Source organism: Carcharodon carcharias, chromosome 20 (assembly GCF_017639515.1).
Source record: "Carcharodon carcharias isolate sCarCar2 chromosome 20, sCarCar2.pri, whole genome shotgun sequence".
NCBI lineage: Eukaryota > Metazoa > Chordata > Chondrichthyes > Lamniformes > Lamnidae > Carcharodon > Carcharodon carcharias.
Genome location: NC_054486.1, coordinates 77,203,308 through 77,217,871, shown reverse-complemented (window position 1 = coordinate 77,217,871; position 14,564 = coordinate 77,203,308). Strand labels below are relative to the sequence as shown.

The window sequence follows — 14,564 nt, the reverse complement described above, 5'->3', positions numbered from 1 at the left end:
GGAATCATTGGCAAATTTTGAAATTCTACTCTATTCCAATATCCAAGTCGTTCATATATCAAAAAAAACACCGCCTGTCTGAAAAGCAACCATTTACCATGATTGACTGCTTTCTTTCCTCAAGTTTTTTTTTATCCAAGCTGACACTCACCCTCCAACTACATGAACCTGTTTTGTTAATCAGACTTTTAGGTGGCACTTTGTCAATGTTTTTTTAAAATTCCTATAGGCATTCATCAACATTGGCTCTTACCTCAAAAAATTTAAAAATTCAAGCACAATCTGCCTTTTACAAATCTGTGCTGGCTCCTCTTAATTTATTCAAACCTCTCCATGTGCCTTATGTTTGCCCTGAATACAGTTTCTAAAACTTTACCCACCACTGATGTTAAACATACTGGCCTGCAGTTACTAGGAATGTCCTTCCACCCTTTCTTAAATAAGGGCATCACATTTGACGCACTTCAATCCTCTAGTGCTTCCCCTATATCTAAGGAAGTTTGGAAAATGATGACAACCCTTCTGTTGTCTCCACTCCCACTAGGATACAAGCCAACAGAACCAAGCCATTTATCAACTAAGCGGAGCCAGCTTTTCCAATACACCCTTCCCATCAATTTTTCATCCCAACCACTACCTCTGCTGATATTTTGTCAGTGTCCTCTTCCTTACTAAACACCAATACAAGCCTTGCCTTGTGCCTCCCTCTCCTCCACCTCACCCTCCGTCCCCAATAGGGCCCACCTGGCCGCTTACTATTTACATGTTGATAGAACATGCCTAAGTTTCCTTTTTATTAACTGATATTCTATTCTTATATTCTCTCGTTGCCAGTCGTATTTTCCTCTTCATATCCCCTCTCAGCTTACTGTGTTTGGCCTGGTTCTCGCTCGAAGAATTCACCCGGTATGCCTCTTATACAGTTTTTTGTTTCATCATATTCTCTATCTCCATCATCCAATGAGCCCTGGTTTTGGTTCCCTCATCTTTCACCCTTGTTGAAATTGTATCTGAAACATTTCTTTAAAGATCACCCATAGCTCTGTTGGTTTTTCCTGTCAACCTTTGGTTCCATTTTACCCAGGCTAGATCTCTTCTCATCCCATTGAAATAGGTCCTCTTCCAACTTAAAAGTTTTACTTTAGATTGTCCCTTGCTCTTCTCCATTACTAATCTAAATCTTATATATGATGATCGCTCTTACCAACTGCTCCCCACAGACATTTGGTCCACTTGGCCCATCTCATTCCTCAGCACCAGATCTAACAATGCCTCCTTCCTAGTTGGACTAAGAACATGGTCAAGGAAGTGCTCCTGAACACTTTTCAGAAATATCACCCACTCCTTACCCTTACTATCTTAAGCAATATTTGGGTCATCAAAGTTCCCCAATATGACTCCTTTCTAGTTTTTTGCATAGCTGATTTCTCTGTAGATTTGTTTTCCTACCTTTCCTTCACTATTTGAAGACCTATAGAATACTCCCAATAGTGTGATCATCCCCCTTATGCCTCTCAACTCTAACCAAATGGAACCTGTCTTTTCACACTCAAGGACATCCTCTTTCCAACACTACAATTCTCCCTTAAAAAGTACTGATACCCCACCTATCTTTTCTCTTTCCCCAACTTCTCTGAACACTTTTATATCCTTGGATATTAAATGCTCAGTCCTCATCATTGTTAAGCCAAGTTTTCATTATTGCCACTACATCATATTCCCACGCAGCTATTTTTGCTTGTAGCTCACCAACCTTATTTACCACACTTTGTGCATTTACATGTATGCATTGAAACTTGTTTTTGGTATTTCATATAGTCCTTCTTAATCTGCTCTTTTCTAATATTGTGTTACTTCCTTCTCTAGGAAGCTAGCTTTTCCCTTGTACAATTTCTTTTTCTTCTTTCCAGCATTCAGTGCAGCCATGTGTGTTTTGAAAAAAAAGTATTCAATTCTATACCGAGGGAAGGATGATCGCTCTCTCTCCAGATATTCTCCTAAAGCCTTCTGTATCTTGCCCAACAGATCTGCCAACCGTTCCAAAGATCGCTGCACTCCAGGGATATTCAAAACATCCATGACAAGGGGAGACTTGGTCACTTTCTTCATTAGTGCTAGGAACTCTGTGCTGATGCTGTTTAATAATAATACAATTAGAACATACACTTCAATTTAAGAATTTCTAAATAACTATTTAAATGTTAATCTACTCAATTACCTCTGGAATCTCTGAGTTTCCACAGGTAGCAAATGCTTAATGTCAGCACTTCCTGTAAAGATGCCTTCAAGATAGACCCAGCGACGCTGGACATCGATCCATACATCAAAGAGTGCCATTATACGATTGAGTTTATCTTCCCAGCTCAAGGCATCCTCTTCAAAGACCTACAGAAATGTTACAATTAGCACAGAAAAGAATATTGATTAGGCTTTTATCAAAATATATAATCTACTTACTGCTTAATTAGTTGAACAATTCTCTTGGGAAAACCATCATTGCTGAACTCTACAAATATTTTGAACAGGGTAGAATTCTTAAATGTCTTAAAATAATAAAAACTAAAATCTCACTGCATCAAAAATGACTACGAATACACGCAGCAAATACCTTGTAATTTGGTAATGCCTAATGCAAGGTGAGCGAAAGCATGAAGGAATAGAAATTAAAATGCAAAATTATAAAAATACGAACACAAAGCTGGAAATGTATCAATTGTAAAACATATGGTGGAATGATGATTAACTACAATTTAGAGAGGATTTCACCTTAATAGGAAAAAGGGCAAAGCATAAAGCAACAAAATGTTTAAATAAACACTCCCATAAATACTTACTTTGTAGTAGGGGGACAGCTTCATAGCAGAAACACTGTTGATGTGCTCTTTCACCCTGTTGAACAGATCATCCCAGCCACGAATCAGCCTACACTTGTTTTGATAGTTCACCAAGTCCAGTTCATAGGAGTTCCACATTTCTCTAATCTGTTAACAAGTTTTAGATTAAGAGAAGTTGCACAGAATTAAGACCAATAACTGGCATTTCAGGTGGCAGAACAGAACACTGTTGGGAGATAATTTGAGCAAAAAAGTGTTTCTGAATTTATCTTGGTGATTACTGGGACAATATTTGGACTAACCGCATCAAATTGTCAACAGGCTACAGGAAATTTGCCTTGTCTAGCACACGTTCTAAATCAACCATGGATAAGTATGTAATATTTAAATCTTATTTTTGCATACAGACTTAAATTTAGTGGGACAACTAGAAAAATGAGAGACTTGAAGTTGTACACCAAGACAACTTAACAGGTATAGAAAGGGAGGTGCTAACACATCAGTGCTAGTCCTTTAAAAAGGGAAATGCCATTGAAAAAGTGTAGACAACCTGTACTTCATCAAATCTGGAAACAAGTTTCTAAAATGTTCACAAAGCTATTCCTTGCCTACTTGTACTCTATCCTAAAACTCAAGAAGGAGATGAGGCAAAATTGAAAGTTACTAACCTGTCATACCCAGCGAAGGCTAATTTTTCTCTTTATTCTTTCAAGGATGTGGCAAGGCCAGCATTTGTTGCTCATCTCTAACTGCCTTGAACTGAGTGGCTTGCTAGTGCATTGCACAGGGCAGTTAAGAATCAACCATGTTGCTGTGGGTCTGGTCATATGTAGGCCAGACCAGGAATAGATGGCAGATTTCCTTCCCTAAAGGACATTTGTGAACCAGATGGGATTTTACAAAAAATCAACAAGGGATGATATGGCCACTATAATTGAGACTAGCTTTATATTACAAATTTATTAATTGAATTTAAATCCCACCAGCTACTGTGGTGGAATTTGAACTATGTCTCCAGTGCATTAGCCTGGGCCTCTGGATTACAAGTCCAGTAACATTACCACTACACCACCATCTACCCCAATTCTCCAACCCCATCCCTATTCATAAATTCAAGCACGGAGTGTGTTCGTATGGAAGCTTCTTGGACTTTTATTTTTTTTAAACGGACACTCAAGAATGGCTAAAGTGGCTGCCAAGGGTCAGGTGACCTTTGCAACTTCAACTCAGGCTATCTGAAGCTTCTGGAAAGTTCCTAATTGAATCACCTTGGGTGATTCCCCGCCCCTGGACTGGACATACCAATACAAATACAATCTTCAGGGTTTGTACTTGCTACTGTTTGGGGATTTACTCAAAACATAAGTTCAGACTCCCATGTCTTGTTGGAATCCAAACAATGAGAGCTGGACAGAAGCCAATTCATCCTGACTAAGGTGTCAAGAACTCATCCATTCACCCCATTGTGTAGCACTGGCTGCCAGCTTCGAGCCATTCCAGGTTATCAGCTGGTCATGTGACCAAAACTAGCTTAAGACAAGTTTTATAATCCAAAGACCCAGAACAACGTGGGCAGTCTGCAGAGAACACCACAAGCCATGGCAGCTGCAGAAAAGGCAGTGTCATCTTTGCCTTTAAGAACAGGAGGCTGTAAAATCTAAAAGGCCTCCCAGCCTGATTCCTAAATCCAAGTCCGCCTGTAAAGAAACTGAACCTCCTCATGCAAAAACCACAAGTGCCTAACTACGTGACCTGCTGAACATTCATCTTGTCAAGAGAATCCTGCAATAACCCTGATATTGATGACAGCTATTTGAACTAATCTAAACTAGAATTCAAGAGTGGAAAACACTAATTTCTTTACTGGGCCCTCAATGACTGTTCTCTTATAGTGAGTCAGATACGTGAACCGTAAACTACTTTTTGTACACTTTGTAAAAATATAATATTCTCTAAATGTGTGTGTGTGCGCGGGCATAAGTGAAGTAGTGTCTAGACTTTCGGGGTGAATTCATGAATAAATAACCTCCAATTTAAACCCATAAAAGCTTGCTGCTGTTTTTAAACTGACCACACACTACGGGGACTAAGCAACACACACATTTATGGGGAGGTGGTGGCAACGTAGTGGTATTGTCACTGGACTAATAATGCAGAGACCGGGGATAATACTCTGAGGACCTGGGTTTCAATCCCACCGTGGCAGATGGGAACATTTAAATCCTAAGTCCAATGATGACCACAAAACCATTGCCGATTGTTGTAAAAATACATCTGGTTCACTGATGTCCTTTAGGGAAGGAGATCTGTTGTCCTCATCTGGTCTGGCCTACATGCGATTCCAGACAGCAACGTGGTTGACTCTTAAATGCCCTCTGAAATGGCCAAGCAAGCCACTCAGTTCTCAAGGGTAATTAGGGATGGGTAATAAATGCTGGCCTGGCCAATGATGCCCCTCCCCATGACTTAATAAAAATCTACCTTCCCTGATTATGGGAAGTAAGGGAAAGGGCACAATCTTGTCCATAACAAACCTGTTTCAAGAATTCTTCCAAAGCCATTTCTCCCTGGGCCACAAGTAGCACGTCCTTAACAACAGCTTCATTTTTTTGTAAATCAACATCCCAAATCTGGCCCAGTGTTAATTCAGACACCACCCAGTTAACATGGAGTCGTTTCATCAGTTGCTTCCAGTGACGGTCCTTCAAGGCCTCAGACTTTAACTCAATCACCAACATGTTAATCTGGAAGACAAAGTTTAAAATGAACATTTTATCATTTGGTCATACAAATGAACAAAATGTTTCCTCTTGTATTTAAAATTATAGGAAATACCTTCATGTAGCCCTTCAGAAGTCTCTGTACAAACTCATATGAAGCATACTGGCGCAGGCGGGCTGGGAAATTTTTTAGTTGGTTAAGCAATCCATCCAAGTTCTGACGAAGCTGTTTTGTGTAAAGCAGAAACAAGTCCACGGTGAGTTGTCACTTATCTATAAAATATTAATACTGTACTAAATGTCTACTCTAGGGGTTTCAGCCACCTACATAAGGATATCATAGAAACAGAAGATAACATCCGGAGCTCAATCTGTATTTGAACTTTATGTTTGGAGGTACTTTGCATCAAGAGAAATTGTCTTTTATGCCTCAGATAGAACATCTAGTACAAAGTCAGGGTGAAAGGGGAACAATTTTCAAATCAGCACCTGGAAATAACATGGATTTTGGACTCCCAATGCTACTGATAAATTACTTTCTAATTAGAGTAATGCATTTTTTGTGATAATCAGAAATATGCATTTAAAAAATACATTGATCAGACTAGGATATAAGGGTCACTGATTTCTAGTGTCTGATCGATCTAATCTCTAATGCCATTTTGGAGTTTTTACTAGTAGTTTGCAAGGAGAGTTCTGCAACTATACATTATTCTGTGGAAGTCGAGTGGCTTATTTTTAATGTATATGTGTGGCTTTTATCCATTTTTAAAGTCAAGGTTTAACTGCTAGATATCTATGGAGTGTGCTAAGTGCTAATTCCCAGCACTGGGAATTAATCTGAGCTTTACTGACACTGTTGAAGATGGTAAAAGTGGGGGTGGGTCCTGTGGCTTGACATCACTAAACCTTGGCTCACCAGTTGGTTCCTGTGGTCAGCCAGTGAACTGAGAGAGAAAAAGACAGGAAGAGACAGAGAGAGAGGCAGAGAAAGAGAGAAAAAGAGAGAGAGGTGGGGAGGGAGGGGGAGGGAGAGGGGGAGAGAAAAAGAACACGCACGGGAGCATCAGCCAGACAGCATTTAGGGATTGGGCATGGGTTTTCCAAGTCCAAGACTTACCTGCATGTTTAGGATATCTCTAAATTTTCTGAATGGACTGACAGTACTTGGCTGCTGGGCCTATGTGCAGGTATCTGTTTCTCTTTCTTCTGTCATATGTGCACACACATCTTACTCTCCTCCTCTTTCTCTACCCCACTGTCCCTGTCTCTTATTGAATGCCAAGCAGAATATTCATGTTTTCCAATCAATCATCAACAAGTAACAATCTGCCCAAGTAACTTCTCAAATTTTGCTGTTTTAATTTTGGAAAAAAAAACTAACCTCAAACAAGCATTAGTAAATGTCTTTTCATACCTTGCGTGGCTGCACTGAAACCCATGGTTGTTCTTTCAATTGGTCAATTTGTTCCCAGACTTTGGACAGCTCAGACCAGACTCCTTTGAGATCCTGCAGTTCTTCCAAAGCAACCTGGCAAAATGGCAGATAAATGGTAAGTTTAAGCACTGTAGTTAAGAGGCATCATTTACTGAGAATGATATTCAGGACACATACCATAGACGTAAATAATCAAAGTGAGCAATAATATTTTCCGTGCAAAGGTTAGCTTACTTTTTGCCTTTTCAGAATGGACATGTACTTCTATTTGATCTTATAGAAAATTTAGCAGGTATTCTGCTAAGGTAATAGCTTAAATCTAAATAGCTCCTGGCAGATTCCTTCAAGGTCAGTCCTTTAAATTAGCCAATGTGACAACGGCTGACTCCCTGCCCATCTCTTACAAGGCAAATTTTAAAAATGGCCTCTAACGCATCCAAACCTAGGAAACTGAAGCGCCCATCAGAGCCAAGCTCTTTCTATATCATTGGTTCACTTCCCTCCCTCCACCTCATCCAGAATCTAGACCGTGCTGAGTTCCAGAATCTCTATCTTTTTCAGCTACTAGTTGCCAGAAATAGTTACACAATGGCATCAAATACATACCTGTACTCGTTCTTCACTTCCACTAAGCAATCCTGTATCTGTCAACTCCAAAGCCTCTTTGGCTTTTGCACATTTTTCACGATCATCCTTTAGGCGACCAAATTTTCCTTCATAGATAGTGAGTGCTTGCAGAGCATCCTCTGGACGAAGGTTCCCCTATGTAGCCAGTTTATTGTTTTATAATTCAGATACATATTTCATAACAGCACAAAATGCTTCACATAGTAAGTTTATTTTAAGTGCACTGACTTATGTAAGCAATATGACATTTTATTCTCTCTAGTTCAAAACATGAGATAAAGAATTAATGTTAAACTTTGTTTACTGACCAACTGAACTTACATCAATTCACAACTTTATAAGACTACAATAATAGGAGTAAAGATTTTGTCTAAAGTTTAAGGGCAGCATATATCCAAAAGGACATTGTTAGAGCCATAGAAATAAACTATAATGGACGTTATGCAAATGTTAATCATGAAACATATGGTAGAAGAACACAGCACTAATTTCTATAAGGTCTGAAATATGAACAATTACTTACAGCCACAGGTTTTGTTTTCTCCCATTCACCCAAGAGATCAGTAGTGCGACTTTCCACAGCACGATCCTCCTGAACAATCTTCATTTGTAGGTTAGCCACTTGTTGCTGGATAGCACTGTCCTTCCTACGCATGATGTCATTGAAAGCACCCCATTCTCCCTCAATGTTATCAATGTAAAGCCAAGACGGAGGAAATTGGAATCGCTGTTTTTCCAGCAATCGCTGGCCATTGCGATAAAGCTACAGATGGAAGAATGGTCAATTTACTTTGTATAAACTTATTGAAAAGTTACATTGACTATGCTTGCATGTCAGATTCAGGCAAGATTAGTCATTTAGTGCTACATCCATCAACCACTCAAAACTGAAAGCAGCCAGAAGTGCAAAGATGAAATATGGAGCAAACCTCCCTGCAACAGCAAAATGAAAATGAAATCTAATATTAAACTCCAAAGTTCACACATCCCAGCTTTGCAACAGCTAATGCAATAAAGTTGCCAGCATTTTTGCATTACTGTGCAATTGTTTCAATTATTTTCTAGAAACTTCCTGATAATTATCTACCGAGTTAGTTGAGACACAGGAGTACCAGCTCTTGAAGTGAAATCTGGAAAGATTAACAGTGAGGAGGAAAACCAAATCCAGGTTCTTACTTCTAATTAGCAGCCTGTGATCCCATACCAAGAAGTACTTATGCAGATATCAAACGAAAACAGGGGTAGGTTCAAAAGTAAAATAACCCTAACCCTAATGTTGAATAGCACATAAATGGCCTAGCTCTAATTTTAAGATTCTTCTCAATTCAACAGAAGAAATAGTTGCTCTGCACCTACCCCATAGGCTTCATTATTTTATACACGTTGATTAGATTGCCCCTCAATTTTATAAATACATGGGAACACAAACTAAATTTGCACACCCTACCCTCATAACTTAATCTTTTAAGCCCTGTCAAATCAGCACTGTACCCACTCCAAGGCCAATCTATCTTTCCCGAGGTTTAAGGCCCAAAATTGAACACCACTTCAAACTGGCTACAATCAAGACTCTGAGTAGAAGGGAAACACTTGCTCACTTATTCCAATTCCCTCAAGAAAAAGGGCAATACAAAAAAAATCACCTTACTTTTGTATGTTAACAAAAAGCCAGCAAACAGTGGCACTGAGTTATATTCATCTCTGTTGACCTAGTTCTCATGTCCAATATGGCTGTACCTTTAATTGTGACAAGTGCCACTCTGCATCCACCCATGACCACAAACCTCACCATTCTCCCTGACATACAACTCAATGGGCAGCCTTGCTACTCTGTCTCCAATGTTCCACTTCTCTTAGTGACTACTTTGTTTGTGGGCTTGCCACAAGGCATTAATTTCTTTTGCCCCTCCACTTAAGCAATTCCCAGCACTAAACTGGGAACAATGTGCTTTTAGCACAATGGTGTTTGTACCTAACAATTCCAGGAACCAGCTTCTCTTCCCCACTGTGCTGTTGGACATTCACTGATTTAGTTCCTCTATCCAGCACTAAGCTAGGAATTAACAATTTTTAATCCTTTAAAAATAATTTACTGGCTCCACACCGGGTGCAAGGTTGAACTGGGTTAGCACAGAATGCATTGAGATATCAAATAATTTTCCCTGCCGTCTCAGCCTCAACCTCACATGATCCCACTCCCAGTTACTGGTCAGGATCCTTACTTAGAATTTGTGTCCACAACCCTTTGCACAATCATTATTGCTGTCCCTCATCTTCAATCCACAGACTCTTGCCATCTATTCCGGTTTGACAACTTCTCCACAGAACGTGTTTTTATGGCATAAAGTGTTCACTATCTCTGCTCCTTCATTTAGTTTCATTTGCTTTCTCTAACTAACAACATTTTCTCTCTCACTGCCCCCACCCCTTAACGCAATCTGCCTATTTGCACTTGCCATTCCATATTCAACCTATTCCACTTACAATAGTTTGCATTTAGGGAATGCTTTTGATGTAGTAAAATGCCCCAAGACATTTCACAGGAACATTAAAAGAATTGGATCCTGAGCCACTTAAGGAGACATTAAGGCAAATGAGCAAAAGCTTGAACAGAGGTAGATTTTGAGGAGCTTCATAAAGTATGAGAGAGAGAGTCAGAGAGCATTAGGAAATGATTGTCAGAGTTCAGCGCCTTAGGAACTGAAGGCAAAAACAACGTCAGAACAATTAAAATCCAGGGGTGCACAAGAGGCCAGAGCTGGAGCAGCACAGAGATCCAAGGTTTGTAGGACTGGAGAAGGTTAGAGAGATCAGGAGGGACGAGGACATGGAGGAATGCAAGGATGCGACTTTTAAAAGTGAGACTTGGCTGGTCTGGGAGCCAATGTTGGTCAGCGAGCATATGAATGATGAGTCAGAGAAGCAGTGGCATAGTGATATTATCACTGGATGAGTATTCCAGAGACCCTAGGTAATGCTTTGGGGGCCAGGGTTCAAATCACACCACAACAGATGGCAAAATTTGAATTCAATAAACATCTGGAATTTAAAATCTGATTATGGCCACGAAACCATTGCTGATTGTTGTAGAAACCCATCTGGTTCACTAATGTCCTTTAGGGAAGGAAATCTGCCACCTTTACCTGGTCTGGCCTACATGTGGCTCCAGGCTCACAGCAATGTGGTTGACTCTTAAATGCCCTCTGAGTAAGGGCAATTGGGGATGGGCTAGCCAGAGACGCCCAAAGACCATGAACAAAAAACAAAAGAGTGGGACTTGGTGTGTGAGTGGCAGAGTTTTTGTTGAGCTGATGTTAATACAGGATGGAGGCTGGTTGGAGAGCACTGGAGGCAGGATAAGGGTTTCAACAGCAGATGAGCTGACATAGAAGCAGAATCAGGCAATATTACGGAGGTAGAAGTGATCTTGATGGAGTGCACGTACCGTCAGAAGCCTGATATTAAGGTTGTGACTAGCCTAGTTCAGCTTCAAGATGCTTGCCAGGGAGGGGGATGGAGTTGGTGGCTATGAAACATGGTGGGAAATTAAGTATATGGTCTAGTTTGCCTCAGTCCAAGTCCAACTCCATAATGCTCTCTGTCACCACCATTTTCTAGCGCTATATTGTGAATCAGCTATATTGTTTAACCAAATGAAAGCGAACAGAAAGTTTGAAGGAAACAAATCAAGCAAAATGAAAGGGAACAAAGATATGACTAGCAAAGAGAGACCTGCACTTTAATTCTACAGGGCAGTTATCTGTAATGAAATTAAACGTGTCTAGGTAAAGAATTCAACTCAATACATACATCTACTTGTTTCTCAAACTGCTTGATCTTGCGCTTCAATGACTGCACATAAGTTATGAAGGTCACAGCATCTGAAGTACTTGCTGTATCCACCGAGTGTTGCTCCAACTCTTGACGAGACTGGATTTAAAAATAAGTCAACATTTAAAGACAAGGGCTCAACACAGAATGCAATTATACAACTGCTGTACACATTATTCCGAAGTCATCAACATACCTTGGAAATCTGCGAATGGAACTCCTGCATATTCTGACCAAGCATCTGTCCAAATTTGCTGAGAACCTCCTTATGCCAAGAATCATACTTTAGATTCACCTTTGATTGCACCTTGAAGAAAACAAACAAGTTTACAATACAGTTCAAGATATACGGACAAGTCAAAAGTCTCAAGTACTGACAACAGCATGAAGATTTGCAGTAGTTTCACAAAAACACTTCAGATCTGATTATTTTCACCCTTATGAAAAGTCATTCCAACAAACAGGTTAAAGCTTTGTTTAACCCAAAAAAGGAAAAATGTCCAAACTACTCATTACTCTTTTACCTTTCCATAATCAATGACAACAGGCCCGAATTCCTTTCTAGTTTCTGCGTTGTCAAAAGTTCCTCTAGCCTTTCTGATTTGGACAAGCAGGGCTTGCCATTTGTTCAGATCATCTTCCAAACGGTTATAGATATTTTCAGGTTGCATATCCCACAAACACTGGTATTGAAGCCAAACCTACCAAAAAAAAGTAGCACACATAGAAAGATTTGTTGAACAGAGTAAGGCCCCAAGACTCAATATAATCAGTCTTCAAAATACTTACCTTGACATATTTTTCAACTTCTCTGACAATTCCCATAACAGCTTCATGAGCTTCTTCCAAAGCAGTTGGCCCATCTGGCATTCTTGTTAGTGCATTACGGTAGAATTTCTCCTCTTCAGACAGTTCATACTGAAAACCAACCTAATCAGCAGGGGAAGACAATCAAAATACTCTGGATCAAAGTATCCTTTAGAATTTCAAGTCATAGTTGTTAACAGCTACAATTTTCCAATAAGTTAAATGGGCCAAAATTGAAGTTTTACATATTCCAAATGCAGTAACAATGAAGTGAACAGGAAAACTTTATAATCAACATGCCAGCTAAAAACTTCATAATTACACAAATTCAAAATTAACCCTCGATGTTTTTGCATGTTTTACAAAAGAGGTTATTAACTAATACTCATCTAATTTTGTCTAAATGCTAGGTAGCATTTTAATTAATATGCAGTACATAATTTTGTTCAGCTCAATTTCCTCAACCATTTACTTCAATATTCTCCATGCAAAAACAAATACATGGCCTTAGTCATGGCCTTGCAAAAATAAAACTCAAACTACATAGTTTGCCAATGAAATAAAATTATATAGAAAATCATACCATTAAGAATTAATAAAACAGGACATCATTGACTTTTTAAAGTTTAGTATTAGAATAAATTATGCCAGCCATGGTCTCATGATATCTAATTAATACTAAATGATCACTTCCTTACATAAGCTACAAAAGCAATAAGAAAACCAGTGCCTTTGCTATTTTACTCACCTGATATCGTTGACTCTGTATTCTAGGAAGTGTTAGGATTATCATCTTCCAGCTAAAGAGCTCTTGGTATAACTTGTATCTACAGTCTTCAATTGGTGGGTGTAAATAAATGACCTGATTTGTGATGTGAAGCTCATGTACTATATTCTATAAGGAAGGAGAGAAGAGTTTTCAAAATAGTCTTGGAGAAAATTTATATTTTGATGCAGTCTATTTTACCCTATTCCATAGGAACAGGTTGGGCAGATTTCAGAGTAGAAATGTTAGGAAGCATATGTAGTACATCCAAAGAAGGTTTCCATCATACGAACATAGAAACAGACAACTGATGTAGATGTTTTAGTTAGGTAGCGTTTGAATGGCAGGAGCAATCTTGAGTGAATATTAATGCAATATGAATGTTATTCGGATGCCTTTCAATTGTCCATTTTCAATATGGACTACCCCTAATTAGTGTAACCTCCTAGAGCAGAAATCTGCAACCTGCAGCTCTAGAACTGCATGCATTATGGACTTGTGCAACTCCAATCTTGATCAAGTGAACCCATTTTGATGGTAATTAAATGGCTTGTCTTTGTTTTTTTAAACTTTTATTAATATTTTACTTGAGAAAGTATCATTTGAGTAACAGCACTGCAGCTCTTAAAACGTTGTGTTTTTTTGGCAATTTAGAAAATAGCTCGTTATTAAGGTCCATTGAATGATACAGTAGAGGAAGCCATTTTGCTTGTGTCTATGCTAGCTTTTTAAAGAGCTGGCCAGTTAGTCCCATTCCTTTGCTCTATTCCCATTCATTCATCTCTTTGTCCAAAGGCAGGTCCTTAGCTCTTTGCCTGCTGATGCTTCATCATGAGCCATTTCTGTGGGTGCATTTTTCAGTGTTGGTTTGTCAATGCCTTCCATGCTCAGCAGGGCAAGGAGGCAGCTTCCAAGTCTACCTCAGCTAAACATGAATCAAACCTGCGTTGTTGGCATTACTCTGAATCACATGCTAGCCATCCAGCAAACTGGCCCTCATCTCTTTTCCCATAGCCTACCAAAGTTTTCCCTTTTCAAGTATTTTCCCCAATTATCTCTGAAAATTATTGAATCTGCTTCCACCAACCTTTCAGCATCCCAGATCATAACTCTCTGCATACTTTTTCCTCTCGTGTTCCCTCTGGTTCTTTCAATTATCTGAAATTGGTGTTCTTGATTGCCAAACTTTCTGCCACTGGAAACAGTTTCTACTTCTTTACACTATCAATTCCCATAAAGTTTTTGAACTTCAAATCTACCTTAACTTGCTCTGTTCAAAGGAAAAAAACCACAGTTTCTCTAGTCTCTCCTTGTAACTGCAGTCTTTTGCTCTTGCTATTAATCTAGTAACTTACTTTTGCACCCTCTCTAAAGCCTTCTCAGCTTTCCTAAGGTGTGGTGCCCAGAATTGACCACAACACAATAGCTGGGGCCCAGAGTTTTAAAAAGTTTCACATAACTTTCTTGCTTTTGTACTCTATACTGCTACTTATAAAGCGAAGGATCCCATATGCTTTTTTAAACTGCCTTCTCAACTTGTC

General features: G+C 39.3%; 1 protein-coding gene across 2 annotated transcripts in view; it reads right to left on the bottom strand.

Moving 5' to 3' along the window:
* Positions 1–14,564, bottom strand: part of dync1h1 (dynein, cytoplasmic 1, heavy chain 1) — a 107,785-nt gene that overhangs the window by 75,570 nt on the left and 17,651 nt on the right. For both annotated transcript variants that reach the window (XM_041214741.1, XM_041214740.1), the window contains exons 11-23: positions 13,006–13,152; positions 12,240–12,380; positions 11,975–12,151; positions 11,647–11,757; positions 11,430–11,549; positions 8,143–8,382; positions 7,599–7,754; positions 6,972–7,085; positions 5,670–5,780; positions 5,369–5,578; positions 2,835–2,981; positions 2,219–2,385; positions 1,961–2,134 (exon numbers count right to left, since the gene is read on the bottom strand). In XM_041214741.1, coding sequence (XP_041070675.1) covers positions 1,961–2,134; positions 2,219–2,385; positions 2,835–2,981; positions 5,369–5,578; positions 5,670–5,780; positions 6,972–7,085; positions 7,599–7,754; positions 8,143–8,382; positions 11,430–11,549; positions 11,647–11,757; positions 11,975–12,151; positions 12,240–12,380; positions 13,006–13,152 — 2,015 coding nt within the window. The remainder of the gene's footprint in view (positions 1–1,960; positions 2,135–2,218; positions 2,386–2,834; positions 2,982–5,368; positions 5,579–5,669; positions 5,781–6,971; positions 7,086–7,598; positions 7,755–8,142; positions 8,383–11,429; positions 11,550–11,646; positions 11,758–11,974; positions 12,152–12,239; positions 12,381–13,005; positions 13,153–14,564) is intronic.